The 14,015-nt window shown below is 40.6% G+C and overlaps 2 protein-coding genes across 10 annotated transcripts in view; one reads left to right on the top strand and one right to left on the bottom strand.

The window, feature by feature from the left end:
• LOC134809227 (collagen, type I, alpha 1a-like) overlaps window positions 1–10,833 on the bottom strand; it is a 414,408-nt gene extending 403,575 nt beyond the window's left edge. The window contains exon 1 of the mRNA XM_063803487.1: window positions 10,056–10,833. Within this exon, the coding sequence (XP_063659557.1) occupies window positions 10,056–10,833 (778 nt within the window). The remainder of the gene's footprint in view (window positions 1–10,055) is intronic.
• Window positions 1,307–14,015, top strand: part of C21H21orf91 (chromosome 21 C21orf91 homolog) — a 39,376-nt gene continuing 26,667 nt past the window's right edge. For 2 of the 9 annotated variants that reach the window (XM_063803490.1, XM_009445292.5), the window contains exons 1-2: window positions 1,307–10,095; window positions 11,345–11,478. In XM_063803490.1, coding sequence (XP_063659560.1) covers window positions 11,352–11,478 — 127 coding nt within the window. In that variant the 5' untranslated portion in view covers window positions 1,307–10,095; window positions 11,345–11,351. Of the gene's footprint in view, window positions 10,096–10,243; window positions 11,203–11,344; window positions 11,479–14,015 lie in introns of those variants that run through there. The other 7 variants (XM_001156244.7, XM_001156300.7, XM_054675155.2 and 4 more) reach the window with 6 other exon arrangements.

Below are 14,015 nucleotides of genomic sequence, written 5' to 3'. Positions count from 1 at the left end.
AAAATAGGTTACATTTCCCCGTCTCCCTCACAGACTGATGTAACCATGTGACTAAATTCTCAGTAATGAAATGTGAAATACGAGTAGATGTGGTATGTGCCTGCCTCTTCAGGAATGGGCCTTTTAAGAGAGGTGTGCTTCCTCCACACTACCCCCCTTTTCAGTGGCTGAAATCTGGATGCAATCCTGACCTTGCACCAGATGACAAGGTCCTAGAGGATGGAAGAAACCTGGGTCCTTAAATCACCATGTGAAGGAGAGCTACTACCAACCTGGGGTACCTACCTTCAGTTAGTACATGAGGGAAAAACCATTTTCTTGTTTATTAAGTCACTGAATTTCTAAGTCAGGGTTTATAACAATTTACCCTCCGCTAACACAAACATTTTCCTAATGTATAAATTATCTCCTATATATTTTAAGATGGCAAAAAAGAATATAATACACTTTGGAAGCCTTTCTTTCAAAATAGCTAAAATGTTTTCAGTTTTGAAACCTACATTTTCCAGTTATTTTGAAAACAAATACTATGGTGGGATCCCTTATTACAGACTATAGATAATGAATTATTAATATGCTTAACATATAAGATTTAGCAAAATAATGAAAAAAGCAAGAAATAAAAGTTATTTGCCAATGTGGTACTTAGACATCTTCATGGTGCTACAGCAACTGAAATGCAAATGTATTCCATTGCCATTAAAAACTCCTTTCCAAATGCAATTACTTAATGCCTTTCGCTTATACTAAGCAGTAAATTTCTCAAGAGGAAGAACTTTGTTTTGCTCTCTACTGTGTAACTAATACCCGGCACAGTATCTCACATATAATGTGCATTTAATAAATAATTATTGAATGAATAAATCAATGATTGATTGAATGAAGGAATTTCATTTTTCATTGGTTTTAACTTTTGTGAAAAAAATAGTGTTTAGTAGAAATTAAAAAAGCAGAAAAGCAAAAAAGTTGTACTTTTTTTTACTACCCTTAATGCTGTTAAATGCAACTAAATACGGCCTGAGAAAGCCTCTCTATTTCCATACTTGAGTCCTATTGGACAAACCATAACCTAACGTAGCAGGTAGACAAGACTGAAAACCTAACTTAGGAGAATGCTTCTGTGGCAATAGCTGAATCTCAGCCAATCCCAGGAGCCATACTTTGGCCACTCACACACTGCTCAGTGTTCCAACTGTGTTCAAATAAGGCAAATGCCAAGCTGTAACCAATCCAGCTGTTTCTGTACCTCACTTCCATTTTCTGTATGTCACTTTCTTTTCTTTCCTTTTTTTTTTTTCTATAAATTGCTCTGACCACGAGGCATCCCTGGAATCTCTATGAATCTGCTGTGATTCTGGAGGCTGCCTGATTTGCGAATCATTTTTTTCTTGCTCAATTCAACTCTGTTAAATTTAATTTGTCTAAGGTTTTTCTTTTAACAATGCTATAATTCTCTCATCATCAAACTTCAAAATTGTATCTCATTCAATGGGTACACCAATAGTAAACTCAGAAACACGTCTGGATTTTAATTTCTAGCTTGAGTATTCTATACCCAAAGACTGATACTTATACAATGGAATATAAAAATAAACCTCTGGTAAATTATGAAACAGACTTTTCTAACTTCAGACATCAATACTAAACTTTCCTTTTATCACCTTGAATTTAACAGGGGGGACTGTGCACATTACTGAAGACTGGATTTGGCTCACAGCAGACACAAAAAAAAATCAATAGCTTGGTAGTTAACTCCCAATCTTCTCCCAGAAATGCCAACACAGAATTTATCCACAGAGTAGAAATAGGTTTGCTTTGTTCTGCTTGCAAAACAAGACAATGGATCAGCAGACAGCTTACCCATAATGTCAGCATTACTAAAACTATAGGTAATAAATCCCTTTAATGCAAATATCTGTATCTCAAACTTTCAGAGGGATGCTTGTCTAAGCTTTAGAGGAGCCATAATTTTAAGAGTGATACTTTCTTCAGGGTTAAAGATTCCAAAAGAGCAGCGCTAGACTCCCTGTGTAGAATCTTATAAGGATTACACTTTTAGAAAATGGATGAATAAAACTGAAATAAGCCTGCCAAATTGTTCAATTTCAGTGGAAATCAAAAATAATTTTTAAGCAAATCATTATTATTATTATTATTATTTTTGAGAAAGAGTCTTGCTCTGCCACCAGGCTGGAGTGCAGTGGCATGATCTCGGCTCACTGCAGCCTCTGCCTCCCAGGTTTAATAGATTCCTCTGCTTCAGCCGCTCAAGCAGCTAGGACTACAGGTGTGCGCCACCACACCCAGCTAATTTTTTGTATTTTAATAGAGACGGGGTTTCACCATGTTGGCCAAGATGGTCTCCATCTCCTGACCTGGTGATCTACCTGGCTCAGCCTCCCAAAGTACTAGGATTACAGGTGTAAGCCAACACGCCCAGCCTCAAATATATTCTTTAATCCAGCATTTCATCTAAGATTAAAAATTTAATTGTTAGTGTTTATTAATCAATTTTAATTTTTAATGTGATTCATTCATTTAATAAATATTGAGCACTGCAGTAGAGATTGCTTGCTGAAATTGCAATATCTATGCTCCCTCTTTTAGAAGCCCTGACTTTTAGCTGGCCATATGGTCATCTGGAATAAAGATGTGGTCCCCAAGCCCCCACCTCAGTTTGAGTCTAGAAGACGGAGATTGCAGTAAATCAAGATTGCACCACTAAACTCAAGCCTGGGTGACAGAGCAACTCTGTCTCATGGAAAAAAAAACAAAGCAAAATGCATGCTTAAGAACTTTGAAAATCAGAGTCACCACACTCACCCTGGCTGCTCAATTCTAGTCTTCAACATAAGAGAAAAAAATAAAGTACAACTTTTCTTTTTTTTTTTTTTTTGAGACAAGGTCTCACTCTGTTGCCCAGGCTGGAGTTCAGTGGCACAATCCCAGCTAACTGCAGCCTTGACCTCCCGTACTCAAGCAATCCTCCCACCTCAGCCTCCTGAGTAGTTGGTAATACAGGCCTGCGCCACCACACCCGGCTAATTTTTTTGGTATTTTTTTGTAGAGATGGGGTTTCACCATGTTGCCCAGGCTGGTCATGAATTCTTGGGCTCAAGTGACCCTCCTGCCTCAGGCTTCCAAAGTGGTGGGATTACAGGCATGAGCCAGCATGTCTGCCCATGTCCAACTTTTTATGTCACTGTTACTTGGGGATTTTTATATTACTTGCAGTGAAACTTAATCCTACTGGATTCAAACACAAATTATAAGACATTATAATTTGTAAGTGTTAAACACAAGATGAGTAAGGCAGAGTTTCTGCATACAAATCAGCTTAAAATTTAGCAATAAATAATGATGTAGAAAGAGTACCAGACTAGATTATGACAGATAGATTTTTCCTGCTTAATAGGTTTCAAACCAATTCCCTTCCTCTGGTAAGAGCAACCACTTTCCTTTTGGGAAACTTGTCTTCCATATCTTGAGATCAAATTTTAATTCCTACACCCCCACTCCTGAGCCAACTTCAATTATTTGGGAATGGAGGAAGAGCTGGAAATGTAATAGAGCCTGGCCAATTAAAGTACTAGCAATTGTGTTTGATTCAGAGACAAGCGTATGAATCACATTTGGCCATTCAGAATCCCGCTGTATTAATCAGCTATCACTGCAAAATGTTGCATAATTGTACAACCCCCAGTACTTGTATTAATCTGTTCTCACAATGCTATTAAAAACTACCTGAGACTGGGTAGTTTATAAAGAAAAGATGTTTAATTGACTCAGTACCACAGGCTGTACAGGAAGCATGGCTGGAGAGGCCACAAGAAACTTACAATCATGGTGGAAGGTGAAGGGGAAGCAAGCACATCTTCACATAGTGACAGGAAAGAGAGAGTGCAAAGGGGAAAATGCTACACACTTTCAACCATATATCATGAGAACTCACTATCACCAGAATAGCAAGGGGGAAATCCACCTCCATGATCTAATCACCTCCCACAAGGTCCTTTCCCCAACATTGGGGATTAGAATTCAACATGAGATTTGGGTGGGGACACAGAGACAAACCATATCAGTACTTTAATAACCAACATCATGGATCTATAGGTCAGCTGGGGCAACCCAGAGCTAGGCTGCAAGTTGGACCCTTCAATCTGTTTGATCTCTACATCTCTCTCATCTTTCTTGGACCAGCAAATACCTGGATGAAGGTCTTCTTGTGACATATAACAGAGATAAAGAAGCCAAGCTAAGGCACACAAGCACATTTAAGGTCTCTGCTCATTGTCATGTTCATTAATATCTCATTGGGATGGGGAAATATATTCTGCTCACTACAGTGAACTATAAGGTCACATGTAAGTGAAAGGGGGTGAAGAAGTAGAAATAATAATTCAGTCAATCAGTCACACCATCTTGAATTTCCAGTACCTTCAGGATCATGGTACCAGAAGGCTTTGAGCCTGGGGCTACATATGCCAATCTTCCTGGCTAAATGGAAAAAGCACCTCTCTAATTGGAGAGAATTAGATAACATAGGAGGAGAAACAAATAGGTGAGAGATGGGTGGATGGATATATTGAATATACTAAATCCTTTATTTTAAAAATGGGGCCATGTCAGAAAAACATACTAAAAATAGTAGTGCTATGAGCAAGCATTGTGGGAATTCAGGAAAGTAAAAGGACTAGAGATATTTTTGTGGCAGACATTCATTTGAATTGGACTTTAAATGATGAGAAAAATTTTCACCATTGTAGAGGAAATGCAATGATTTTCAAAAAAAACATTATGCGATCTCTCTAACAGATATTGTTGGTCTCCCTCATGGAGACCTACTAGGGCAGTGCAGATGGGAAACGTGGGGTTGGAGCACCCACACAGAGTCCCCTCTGTGATACTGCCTAGTGGAATTGTGATAAGAGGGCCACTGTCCTCCAGACCCCAGAATGGTAGATCCACTGACGGCTTTCACCTTGCACCTGGAAAAGCCGTAGGCACTCAAAGCCAGCTCATGAAAGCAGCCTCAGGGGCTGTACCTTGCAGAGCCATGTAGGCAGAGCTGCCCAAGACCTTGTGAGCCCACCTCTTGCATCAGTGTGCCCTGGATGTGAGACACGGAGTCAAAGGAGTTTATTTTGGAACTTTAAGATTTAATGGCTGCCCCACTGGATTTCAGACTTGCATGGGGCCTGTAACCCCTTTATTTTGGCCAATTTCTCCCTTTTGGAATGGAAGTATTTATCCAAAGTCTATATCCGCATTGTATGTTGGAAACAACTAACTTGCTTTTGATTTTACAGGCTCATAGGCAGAAGGGACTTGTCTCAGATGAAACTTTGGACTTGGGCTTTTGAATTAATGCTGGAATGAGTTAAGACTTTGGGGGACTGTTGGGAAGGCATGGTTGTGATTTTAGATGTGAAAAGGACATGAGATTTGGGAGGGGCCAGGGTGGAATGATATGGTTTGGCTCTGTGTGCTCACACAAATTTCATCTTGAATTGTCATCTTCACATGTCGGGGGAGGGGCCTGGTGGGAGGTGATTGAATCATGAGGGTAGACTTTTCCCTTGCCGTTCTCGTTATAGTGAGTGAGTTCTCACGAGATCTGGTTGTTTGAAAGTGGGTGGCACTTCCTCCCTTGCTCTGTCTCTCTCCCCTTCTCCACCATGATAAGACATGCTTTCTTCCCCTTTGCCTTCTGCCATGGTTGTAAGTTTCCTACGGCCTCCTATTCTATCCATGCTTCCTGTGCAGCCTGTGGAATTGTGAGTCAATTAAACCTCTTTTCTTCATGAATTATCTAGTCTCAGGTAGTTCTTTAGAGCAGTGTGAAAATGGACTAATACAGCTGTTATTACAAAATAGTCAAAATATTTAAAAAATTAAAGTTTATTCAGTAAAAAATTTATAGTAAGCTAAGGTTAATTATTGATGAAAGAAAAATTTATAAAATAAACAGTGTAGTATACATGTGCAGTGTTTATAAAGTCTACAGTGATTTTTAGTAATGTCCTAGGCCTTCACATTCACCATTTACTCACTGACCCACTCAGAGCAACTTTTACTCCTGCAGGCTCCATTCATAATCAGTGCCTGATATACCATTTTTTTCTTTTATACAGTATTTTTACTATACCTTTAGTATGTCCAGATACACAAATACATTGCCTTATAATTGCCTATAGTATTCAGTACAGTCATATGCTGTACAGGTTCAAAGCCTAGGTCTTTGAATAGTCAAGGATTTTACCTTTAACTAACTACAATTCTTACTAATTTAGTAACTCAGTGAAGTGTGCAAAAATGTGTTATAAACTATAAAGCGATATACAATAACTAGTTTTGTAATTAGCTCTTGGCCTAAAACAGACATTACTTTGACTTTAGGCTTAGTTAGGAATCTGTATTAATCTGTTCTCACACTGCTGATAAAGACATACCTGAGACTGGGCAATTTACAAAAGAAAGAGGTTTAATGGACTTACAGTTCCAATTGGCCACGGAGGCCTCACAATCATGGTGGAAGGTGAAAAGCACATCTCACATGGCAGCAGACAACCAAAATCTAGAAAATATGAATTCTAGGACACTGAAACACAGACAGTACAAACATGTGATCCATAATAGGAAAGAAACAAATGAGAGGAGACCTATAATTACCCTGATTTTATGCATGGAAGTACTTTCAGACCATGGTCCACATAAGGAAATCCAAGCAAAGTTGCTCTAGGGAGAAAAAGATTTGAGTTTGGGGAGTCTAAGACGGGCTGGAATTTGCAATAAAAAGTGGCAGAAAGGAAAAACTATACATAGAGTTTCAGAATACTCTTTAAGTCTTTGGCTGAATACTAAGCTGTGCATGTATAGGGCGAGACTTTACAGAAAATTTAAATACCAGGGCAAAAAAATAACTATCACTGAAAGAACAATTACTGGGGAACTACAAACTGAACACCTGCTGGAACTCACAGGGGCAGGAGTCATTTGAGTTTTAATCAACTAGAGTGCAGAATCTTTATTAAATACCCATGACATACAATAGAGGGTCTAAGAAGCCACTCTTCAAGGACTGGACTAAGATATCCATATTACAAAATGATAGTGTAGACCCTCACAAGGTTTACAAACAAGTCTCTAAAGAAGCAAGCTGATCAGCCACTAGAGTAACATCTTCCCAAAATAAATCTCAACCTTCTTTAAAAATTTCGACATTCAATCTTTGTAATGCTGGCATAACTAACACAAGTTTAATGGCTTGAAACAACACCCATTTATTATCTCACAGTTCTGTAGGTAAAAATTCCAGTACAGCATGGTTCAGTTGACTCCTCAATTTAGAATCTCATAAGGCTGAAATCAAAGTGTTGGGAGATTGTTCAAATGAGCTTCTCAATCTATGCAGGCTGTTGGCTGAATTCTGTTCCTTGCAGTTTAAAGACTGTGGCTCCCATTTCCTTGCTGGCTACCAGCTGGAGACCAGTGTTTGCTCCTAGAGCAATGGTGGGTCAAGTCCCTCTCATGCTTCTAATCACTTTGACTTTCTCTTTGCTACATTTCTCTGAGCTTACTTGGAGAAAGATCTCTGGTTATAAGGGTTCATGTGATTAGATTGGGCTCAGCCCAATAATCCAGGAAAACCTATTTTAAAGTTTATAACCTTAATTATATCTACAAAGTCTCTTTTGCTATGTTACATACATATTCAAAAGATCCAAGAATTAGGGTGTGGACATCTTTTTCTCTTTCTTTTTTTTTTTTTGAGACAGAGTCTTACTCTGTCACCCAGGCTGGAGTGAAGTGGCACAATCTCAGCTCACACAACATCCACCTCTAGGACTCAAGCCAGTCTGCCACCTCAGCCTTCTGAGTAGATGGGACTACAGGCATACACCACCCTGCCTGGCTAATTTTTGTGGGGTTTTTTGGTAGAGATGGGGTTTCACGATGTTGCCCAGGCTGGTCTCGAACACCTAGACTCAAACGATCAGCCCACCACAGCCTCCCAAAGTGCTAAGATTACAGGTATGAGCCCCCATGCCCCACTGATCCCCAGCGTTGGAGGTGAAGCTTGGTTGGGGAGTGGAGAGCAAGGGGTTGGAGCTTAGTTATGGATCCCTGATGAATGGCTTGGTGCCATTCTCTAGGGTGTGAATCAATTCCCACTCTTAATTCCCAGTGGAACTCGTTTTTAAATAAAATAAAATAAAAAATAAAAATAAATAAAGAGAGAGCAAGCTTGGAATTTCCTCCCCTCTCTCTCTTGCTCACTCTCAGGCCACATGATCTCTGCACATACTGGCTCTCCTTTGCCTCCTATCATGAATAGAATCAGCCTGAGGCCATCACCAGAAGCAGATGCTGGCACCATGCTTCTTGTACAGCCTCCAGAACCATGAGCCAAATAAACCTCTTTTCTATATAAATTATCCAGCCTTGGGTATTCCTTTATAGGAACACAAACTGACTAAGACGAGGAGTGAAAAGAAACCACTGTTACAAAATACCATCGTGAATCTCAAAAACATGCTGAATGACAATAGCCAATCACAAATGAACACACACTGCTTAATTCTATGTATATGAATTCCTATAACAGACAAAACTAAAACACTTAGTCATATAAATTAGATCCCATGTTGAAGGAGCTTGACCAGAAAGGAACAGAAAGAAATGTTGGGGCTGTGGAAATGTTCTGTATCCTCACTGGGGTGGTGGTTACTCAAGTGTATGTATTTGCCAAAACTCATCAAATAATGCTTTTAAAATGGAAGCATTTTATTTCTGTAAATTATTCCTTGATTTTTTTAAAAAAGCCAACAACAAGAGAGAAGAGTTTTAAGAATAGCAAGTAAACAATGTGAAATGCCATAGGAAGGAAGACAATTCTGAGAAGTGAAAAGAACTTGTTTCAATTTTTAAATTTTAGTGATTTTAGAACACTTTTATTGAATCACTTTAAAAGAGTCCTTTTTAAAAGAATGCTTTTTATTGAAAAGATGGGTAGAATCCAACATGCAAGATATCTTAGTCGTAGTTACCTAGAATGAGAAATTCGAAGAGAAAAAGCACAGGCTTTTCATTTCAATTAGTGCATCTCAAACTTCGATGAACATAGGAATCTCCTGGGGGTCTTGTTAAAGTGCAAGTATTGATTTAGGAAATCTCGAGTGGGGCCTGAGATTCTACATTTCTAACAGGAAACCAAGTAATGTCAATGTTGTTTGTTCATCTACTACAATTTAGGTGGCAAGGACACAGATCGCTCCTGCGAGGCACAAATGCCATAATTGGAGTGCTAATTTGGCCCAGAAGTTTCCAAGATCTAGACAGTCCATTCCTAACCATCAGTTCAAGAATGCCTACATGTAGATTGACAGGCTAGCTCTGTTTCTATGTGATTGCAACCAGAACACATACATATGATGCTGTAGAAAATAACATTGATCTTAGGTCAGTAGCCTTGGGTTCAAGTCCCAGCCTTTTTCTAACCAACTGTGGTAACCTGGGTCAATTACTCGTAGGCTGCAACATGACAGAACAGTTCCTGTTTCTCCTCTATAGGTTACTGTGAGGACTACAATGGAAAATGTAAGTGAAAGTACTGCAAGAACCATACCCTAAAAAAACCAGAATAGCTTAAACAAAAGTCAAGCAAAGAATTTGAGAACCAAGCAGGACCTAAAAATAAGAGGTGGGGCTTCGGGATTTTTCCCGTGGGCGTTGAGGGATGTACCATATTGGGGGCAGGGGCGCCCCACAACAAATAATGTATTTGAAAAGATTCTGTATTTGAAATTATGCCTCTATCATGACACCTGAATATGAACTTTTCCTTCGTTAGATACTTCAACTGGCACTTAACTATAAGTTCAGTGACAGTATTCTGCTTCTTTCTCCTGAAGTCAAAGTGCCACCCACGCACCTCTCCCGTTCTGCCATCCACCCGCGGCTTTCCTACCCCCGCCGCCTGCGGCCCCCGCCCCGGGGCAGTAGTTTGCACTAGGCTGAAGGGAGAGGTGGAACGGATTCGTCTATCTACGCACCTCGAGGAGGGGTGTGTGAGGAGCTACGTTCCAGAGAACGGTAAGAAACTCCGGCCAGGAAACACGGGATCACAGGAGAACTCGAGGCGAAGGTGCGGCGTCGGTGCAGGAGCGGAGGGGCGGACCCACAGCAGCCCGGCGAGCGCGCAGGTGTGCCCGCGGCCGCGCCACCCTCCCCGCAGCCTTTACGGGATGGCGCCGGCGGGAGAGGGCGGGGCCAGGCGCGCGGCGGCCGCCTCTGCTGCGGCCGGAAACAATAGTGGAGGAACCCGAGCCGCGCGGAACGGCGGTGGTGGCCTGCGGAGCCGGACGGTAAAGACCCCGCAGCCCTGCTCCCATCCCACCTGAGCCCCGACCCCCAGTCCCATCGTTCCGCCTCCTTCGAGTTCCGAGCCCCGTGGCCTCTCGCGCTGCTGCGCGCCAGGCGCCCCGACGGACAGATCGACGGAAAGACGGACTTGGGTCCGCGACTCCCTGGGGGCGGCCGCGCGCCCCCAACGCCGAAGGCCGGGCCAGGACCCGGCTCCCCGAGACGCTGAGGCTGGGCGGACCGGCCGCCGTGGCCCTCGGACGCTTTCTTCCCTCTGGGAGGAATCCCGGAGCGATGGGACGAGGCTCTCCCGCCCGCCGGGCTCCAGGATGCCGCGGCTCTCCCAGCTCCGGCTTGGGCCCCTCCGGCGGTGCCCGGCCGGTACCGTGAAGCCGCCGCTCGGCCTTCGGTGTAGTTGCCCCGGACACGGCGGGACGCCCTCCCCGGGTATTCGGTACCCACGTGCATTTTGCTGCCGCCGACCTCCGTTCGATGCGAAGCTTCGCAACTCCGCGTTCGCGAGGCGCATCTGAGGTTCCCCCAATGAAGTTAGCAAAGCAATGTCCCGTGCAGGTCGTTTTTCCTGTTTCTCACAGCGTTAACTAGGTTGACAGAACCTGGTAGCTGAAAAGGCCTCGCTGCTAAGCCCTCTGATTATTCGAGGTTGGGGGACGAAGGAGGAGGACTAGAATGCCGGCAAATCTCTTTCCTTCAGGTCCCACTAACCCAATCAACTATAGGACAAAAAAGACACGGACATAGTGTCACCTATGGCCTGGCTTTAAGTTTTACTAGCTTTGTGTCTTTCCACAGGAAAAGTGCAATGTTGGAGTGCAAGTATGGCGATGCTTGTTTGATGGAGCTTTTGCTTTAAATGAGCTGAACAGCATCCTTATTTCCTAGAAGTTCCCAGTAAAGGGAACTACCCCAAAGGCAGGTTCATGAAATTGTGTAACTTTCCTTTTCTGTTTCTTAATAGGGGCACTATGAACGAAGAGGAGCAGTTTGTAAACATTGATTTGAATGATGACAACATTTGCAGTGTTTGTAAACTGGGAACAGACAAAGAAACACTCTCCTTCTGCCACATTTGTTTTGAGCTAAATATTGAGGGTAAGGACACAGTATAGTTTTGATCTTATGGAATGAATTTAACACAGCTGCTTTGTACTGATTGTAAGGTAAAACTAAAATATCTTCAATGATTGGAAATTGTGCTAAGTATGAATAGTGTAGAGATTTGTTAAAGATAAGGTTTCTGGAAATGAAGGTGCAGTTAACAGAGTTACGAATTTAAGAGAAATCTTTTTTTTTTAAAGACCCCTGCATCAACCCCATTTTTCCTAATACAGAAATAAGTATGAGTGTTGACTGGGAAACGTGTTTTCTGGTTTGAGAGCTTATTGAATTGTCAGATTTTAACAGACTTGTGTGTTTTTTATATTAAGAAGTAACAACAATTTTTTTATTCTTTCGAGCCTATTATGCAAGTATTTGAGTGAGATGAGCCCGAACTCTTTTCTCACCAGTATGATCTTATTATCTGGAAAAATACTTTAAAATTTTTAGATTAACCTCTTTTCAGTGATCACACACACTGTTAGTAATTTTTAAAAACTGAAAAGGTTTTTAAAATTTTTTTAATAATGTCCCTAAGATATATGAAGAAAAATTCTCCAAATCCAAAAAGAAACCCCAAAAAAAAGCCCTATTGGAAGGATTTATTTGGGTTGGTGCAGTTAGTGTTGTCATATTAAAATTGATTTTTGGTTTAGATATTTATGAGTCATACTAAAAAAAACCTTAATATTCCTGCAAAAAAAATTTGGCCTGTAATTTGAGTTTTGAGTTGTAACATATCAGTAGAGAGACTTTATTAAACCTCTAGATTTTGGACAGTTTCAAAATAGTTCTTTCCTTTTTTCTGTATTATATATTTGAAATTTTTCATGATCTTTATTTTCTGTTTACTAAGTATGGGGTATGAAATGTTCTTATTGTTTAAAAAAATATAGTGGGGGATTATATACCTTGAAATTCCTGTTAGGACTTGTTATTCAGAAATTATTATGGTCACCAAACAGTATGTGATGGAAGATTATGGATTTCTTGTGGATTACATAGAATATCTATAACTTCAGCTTTAATAAATGTAGTGATTATAGCTAATTTCAAAAGATGACAAAACAGGAACAATGGTGTATTCCTACAATCTCAGCTACTCCAGAGGTTAAGGTGAGAGGATTGCTTGAGCCTAGGAGTTCAAGTCCAGTTTGGGCAACATAGCAAGACCCCATCTCTAAAAAATTAAATAAAAATAAAAGGATATCTTAAAAATAAGTTTCTTTTACAGTACTTAAATCATGCTGGGGTGAAAATCCAAATTTATGTCTTTGGAAATAGAGTTGGCTTGTATATTGTTGATACATTGTAGAATTTTAATTTTAAATGGGTAAAGACATTAGAAATTATCTAGTCCAAACCCTGTATTTTACATTTAAGGAAACAGCCAAAAAGTTGGGCTGCCCAGGGTTGCTGTAGTGGTGATGGCAAGCTGTTGTTATGTGCCAGGCACTGTGCTAAACCCCTTATGTGGATTATCTTATTTAACTCAAGATAGCTTTGGAATGACTACTGTCATTTTCTATTTTAAATGTGATAGAACTGAACCTTGGCGACCTAAGAAATACAGTTTGAAGTCACACAGCTCATAACTGACGGGCCTGGACTTTAAAGCCTGGCAGTCTGGTTCTAGTATATGTGATCTTAATACCATTGATCTACTGTCAATAGTTATTTTATAGCAATAGGGCTGATGTTCTAATCCTAATTGGTTATCCTTGCTATTCTCTCAGCCAGCTTTTTCTAACCAGTGTTTGCTGGCAAATCATCATTAACGGAGTTCATGCCATGATCGAATTTTTCCACAGAACCCTAAATTTTCGTAATTGCTTTTCTAGCTTTTTAAAATAAGCCTTTTAACTGGTTCTCAGTCATTATATAGAGAATATACAAATATTACCTTAGGTACCATCTCTTAACATTTCAGCTCTGATAATATCTCAGCATGTAAGCATGGAATAAGTCCTTTGTTTTTGAAATCATAGTTCCGTTCAGTGTAAAAGACAATTCTCAATTTGAATTAGAACTATTTCGTTTAATACTCTATGTATATTCAAGGTTTTATATATTAAAATCCCAATTTAATCTTTGTAAGAAAAATTAGAGTCAAATAATTTATTCTCTATCTGGTGTCAGTTCTCAGCTCTCACAAATACGCATTTTCATTTTCACTACAGTGATCAGCTAGTGTATTACACATTTTTTGTTTAAGATTATTGTAGGCCGGCACAGTAGCTCATGCCTGTAATCCCAACATTTTGGGAGGCCAAGGCAGGCGGATCACCTGAGGTCGGGAGTTCAGGACCAGCCTGACCAACATGGAGAAACCCCGTCTCTACTAAAAATACAAAATTAACCAGGCGTAGTGGCACATGCCTGTAATCTCAGCTACTCAGGAGGCTGAGGCAAGAGAATCGCTTGAACCCAGGAGGTGGAGGTTGCAGTGAGCTGAGATTGTGCCATGGCACTCCGTCCTGGGCAACAAGAGCAAAACTCTTGTCTCAAAAAAAAAAAAATTATTTTAGAAA

Source organism: Pan troglodytes, chromosome 22 (genome assembly GCF_028858775.2).
Source record: "Pan troglodytes isolate AG18354 chromosome 22, NHGRI_mPanTro3-v2.0_pri, whole genome shotgun sequence".
NCBI lineage: Eukaryota > Metazoa > Chordata > Mammalia > Primates > Hominidae > Pan > Pan troglodytes.
Note: the sequence above shows the minus strand (reverse complement) of the source record. Positions and strands in the feature narration are given on the sequence as shown.